Genomic DNA, 4,587 nt, shown 5'->3' on the forward strand with positions numbered 1-4,587 from the left:
ATTCATGTGTATTATTTGTGGAATGAAAGGAATGTGCCATTTAACATTAAATTTAGCAATAAAGTTTATATTTGAAGGCATTCTTTATAATGGAAACAAATTAACCAAGGCAATTATTAAGAGTTCATTTACTTCTCTAGCACTAAGCTTCTGCTGAATGTTTTTCATAATTGGACAGTTTTGTTTTTCAGATGGTAGTGAACACTTCACTGAGAAAATGATGAACAAAACAACCATTGTTGTGGTATAGGATGTCAACTCTGTGAAAGTTTTCTTAACAATTTAAAGTTACAAGCATGTTTATTAAGCCTGCACTGATACTGGGCGGAGGTAGGAGAAAATAACACTGTCAAATTTCCATTAAGGTCCACCCCTCTCTAAACTAATTTTCTTGGATTTTAGTAGCAATGTAAATATGCCAGCAGGCAATTTTACCCTGTTCTTATGGTAAGTTTTGATGCCTGAACTGCTCATTGTTTTTTTCTCTTCCCTTTGTTACTCTAAAGGAAAGGAGTATCCAAGGACAAGTGTTTCTGCTAGCTTGTTAACTGAGTTTTCTCTTATTCATATTTAAATGCAGTTATGCTCATTATGCTTACATTTTACTGATACTATCTTAAAGTAAGAACTGTAAATTCTTAATATCCCATGCTCAGTACATACAGAAATCTGTGCTGCAAGACCACTTCTACTTGCTTAATGCATGTTAAGGTGGAAAGAGACCAGTCAGTTAACCGATATGATCATATGCACGATGCAGCCATCTTGTTTCATCTAGCTGTTCCTTCAATTGTGTAAAACAAGACACTGTAGATGTTTCAAAACCAGAAGCTTCTTCTGTTTTACTTTCATTAGGGCATAACTTCTTGATAGCATTCTGATTTTTGTTGGTCTCAGTTAAGATTACTTCTTTCTCTGTGACTATAAAGACATACACATAGTGGTTCTCTTTTTCATCCTTTTAATAATAATAATAACAATAAAAAACCCTGCTGCAATTACTTTTCCATTTATTATTGTGAGATATATATATATATTTTTTTTTTTACAAAGGAATTTGACAAGCAGATTTCTGGAGTTCTTAATGGAGTTGAAACAAAAGCCTATGCATGTCACTGTACATGCATAGTGAAATGATGAACATAAATCACATACCCACACACACGCACACACAGAAAACAAGGCACTGTTAAGACTGTACAAGTAATAAATGACCAAGAGGTTATTGATACACTAAAAACTGAGCTCCTAATGAAAACTGTATCGTAGTCATTTTAACCCTAAAGCTGTGCATTGTTTTGGGGTTCTCTGCTTAAAAGCCCAACTGTGTCCCTCTTTCCATATGTATTGGACCCCACATTTGTAGGTGAATAAATTGCTCCGATGTTATTGCTGGAACGAACTAAAAAGTCAGCCAAGCGTTGTGTCACACATGTAGCGGTGTTGCATTTCCGTTTCTCCAGGTGGTGACTACTAAGGTAAAACAAAAAGAGCCAAGATTAAGTCAAATGATGAGCAATCAAGTGTGCCACTTCTAATAGGCATTTGAGCTGTGCTAATGTGGGAGTTCTTTTAATATGTGCACCACTACAGGAACATTACAATCTTCCTAACACCTACTTTGTGCCTGAAAAAAAATCTTGCGCTGTATGCTATTATCAGTTTTAATGATGGGGGTTATTTAAATGCAAAGACCTTAACAGTCATGTGTCATTTTTATTGATATTCTTCATAGCAGTTTATGACATCTAGAAAACCTGTAATGATAGCATAGTTAAGACAGTAAGTGAAAACAATGACTAAATGTTTAGCTTTAAGCTGAACTTCGAAATCTATTTAGAGCTCTTGCTGATATCATGAGGATTACTAATATAATGACAATCACTAACATTTATTTAGTTCTCTTGTTCCCACAGGATCATATCCTGCTCTCACTGAAGTGAACAGTAATCTTCCAGTTTGCTTGAAGTGGATTGAGCCCAGAGACTCTTTCTTCCAACTGTGCCACATATCATGAGAGGTGGCAGGCATTGCCAACTTCTGCTGACTTCAATACCACTTAAGATTTTGTTCCATCTAACCAGAGATTTCTTCACTACTGTAAAGCAGACACATCTTTGTTGAAACACCAGCAACTTGAAAGTGCTATTTTGGTAGGAGATAATAATTTGCTGGATGAGACTTTAAAGAGTGTCCATGGAAGAATCCATATCTAAAAAGATGATTTTATGGTCTGAATGAACAGACCATTCACCAGAATTCCATATAGTACCTCTGTAGTAGGAGATTTATTTATTTATTTTTTAATCACAATACAACGGTTAGCTTGACAGAGCTTGGGTTTTCAGACATGTTTCTTAGACCACTATGTTCTTCCTTCAGACAGAAATACTCACTTGCTGAGATTTCTTATTGAGTTATTGTTAATTTTCTTGAGTTTATTCATGTTGATGTGACATGAGGTAGACAACAGTTTGCAGCAAACATTTACTGTGAAGAGTGACAATTTACCAGTTTCATACTCTAAGCAACTACCATTAAGTACATTTTCCCATTGATTGACTGAATCTGTTATCTGAAATGTCATCTATTCTTTTAGAATTATTTGTATTAATCTAAGAGTCCAAATGGAATAGCAATTATGAGAGAAATGTCTGTGTTATACTGGTTCTTCATCGGCAAATAGGCAGCAATTTCTAAGCAATTAATATTTTAAATATGTAATTGTATTTAGAGGAAATGATTGAATGTGTCTTGATATAGCTTCACTTAGCTTAGAATATACCATGGGTATTTCTATTGATTTAAAAAGAGTTTAATCAAGCCCTTAAGGAGTGAGGTTCTCATGGAAATCCTGATTTGTTTGTGGAGGCAGAATTCTCATTTTCTTTAAAGGTACAGAATTAGGCCCTGACACTCCAAGTTTAAAACTCCAGTCCTTACAGGAAGCTACTAGTTTTCTAGCAGATGTCTAGCCTGACTGAAACCATTATACTTGTTAGCTCTCTGATCTGTAGCCTTTAGTTGAATATGTGCTTCAGTGAGACGGTTCACCCAGTAAAATATTGTAAACCAAGGCCCCAGAAAAGCAGATAAGGCATACAACACTTGTAAAGGTGATGCCTTGTATTTGAGTATTACAATTATTTATTTATTTTTTAAAAAATTAAAAATTAATGGCTGTAAAAATGTGCGAACTTAGTCTCCACTGTCAGAACATTTTGGAAGATAACCGAATTGTCATCTAATAATGACTTTTTAAAATATACTTGGAGAAAAGGAACAGGTAACTATACAGATGTGTATTTACTGAATCTATCCATAAGAAAATTGTAACTGAAAGGAATCCACTGAAAAGCCTGATGAACAGTTAGAATAGTTCAGTGCTGTTTATCTTTTAGTACAAATTACAAATACTTTCTGAAATGCTATTTTATTCATTAAAAAGTTAACTGAAATTGGATTCATGGACATATAAACAGGAATGCATTTTGAACTAGTTAAAGTCTTTCAGACCCAATTGCTTCTTTTCCTTTCTCCCATGATTAAATTTATATTTAACTCTGTAATGAAATATTACTTACTTACAGGAAATAGCTATGCTATAAAATAATTCCATTCTAGCAGAGCATTGGTGTTGTTAAGAAGGGTATATTATCTTTTTTTTTCCCTTTCAGGCTTGGAAATGTGACAAATAAGAAAGCCCTTTCAAAATAAACCTTCATTCTCAAGGTGATGTAGTATTTCTAGCCTTTTTTGTTTATGAAAGCATTATAATTGTAAAGTGGTTAAATGATCTGCAACTTTTGTCCCTGGATTTCACTTTCTACCCTGAATGCTTTGATCTTTATGCTTACAGGATTGCTCTGTTTACAAGAACGGTGTTTTAAGCCCTTTTTGAGAATAAACAACAGAGACAGCCCAAGTAACAGGATATCACTGGCATGAATTTTACATCATAATTTAATCCTAACTGATATGACTAGAATAAACGTAGAAAATCAATACCTTTTTGTCTTTGCTGCTGGTTGTTCTGGCATTTGCTCACTAAGTCCTGAAAGTGTGTTCCGTGACATTGCTGGCATTATCCATCCTTGTCTTTTGGAAGTGCCGTCAGATAGATCATCAGCCACAGATAGTAATCTTTAAATGACAATAAAATACCCTGTGAAATTGAATAGCCCTATTTTTGCTTATAGTATTTGAGACTTGAAAGCAAAAGCAATTCATGCAATAATCTGAACACTTTTTCCCCTAAAAATAAATAAATATGATTATTTATTACTCACTTCTCAATGGGTGTAGTTTCCAAACAGCTCAGAGTTACAGAAAGTGCAATGAAGAAAACTGACAGCTTTAGGTTGCACATCTTTGCTTCCAAATTTTCTGAAAAGAATAATGATTCAAAACTGAAAGCAAACCCAAATACTCTTCAGCATATCCAATTACTGATGCCCATTCTGTCCTAAATCAACAGCAGCTAGTCTTTGTCACAGGTTAGAATAAAAAAATGATCCCCCTAAGTTTAGTGACACAACGCACTTTCAGACAGATAGGTCTCAACAGTAATGTTTGTTTTCCATCTAG

The 4,587-nt window shown here is 34.3% G+C and overlaps 1 protein-coding gene across 2 annotated transcripts; it reads right to left on the reverse strand.

Moving 5' to 3' along the window:
- Positions 1-1,280: 1,280 nt before the first annotated feature.
- On the reverse strand, positions 1,281-4,369 carry IAPP (islet amyloid polypeptide). 2 transcript variants are annotated; one of them, XM_086466791.1, is made up of 3 exons: positions 4,290-4,369; positions 4,009-4,143; positions 1,281-1,470 (listed from the first exon to the last, which is right to left on the reverse strand). In XM_086466791.1, the coding sequence occupies exons 1-3, from the start codon at positions 4,367-4,369 to the stop codon at positions 1,281-1,283; spliced, it is 405 nt and encodes a 134-aa protein (XP_086322917.1). The 2 variants fall into 2 exon arrangements, with proteins under 2 accessions (XP_086322917.1, XP_009953765.1); XM_009955463.2 differs by having other exon boundaries at positions 1,281-1,473.
- Between the last annotated feature and the right edge of the window lie 218 nt (positions 4,370-4,587).

Source organism: Leptosomus discolor, chromosome 1, assembly GCF_034619465.1.
Source record: "Leptosomus discolor isolate bLepDis1 chromosome 1, bLepDis1.hap2, whole genome shotgun sequence".
NCBI lineage: Eukaryota > Metazoa > Chordata > Aves > Leptosomiformes > Leptosomidae > Leptosomus > Leptosomus discolor.

What these genes read in the sequence shown, in the direction of transcription:
- IAPP (XM_009955463.2), bottom strand. Translation starts at nt 4,369, where the DNA reads ATGTGCAACCTAAAGCTGTCAGTTTTCTTCATTGCACTTTCTGTAACT. An exon ending in GAAACTACACCCATTGAGAA is followed by an intron (nt 4,144 to 4,289) that starts GTGAGTAATAAA and finishes TGTCATTTAAAG; the next exon opens with ATTACTATCTGTGGCTGATG. An exon ending in CCAGCAGCAAAGACAAAAAG is followed by an intron (nt 1,474 to 4,008) that starts GTATTGATTTTC and finishes GTTTTACCTTAG; the next exon opens with TAGTCACCACCTGGAGAAAC.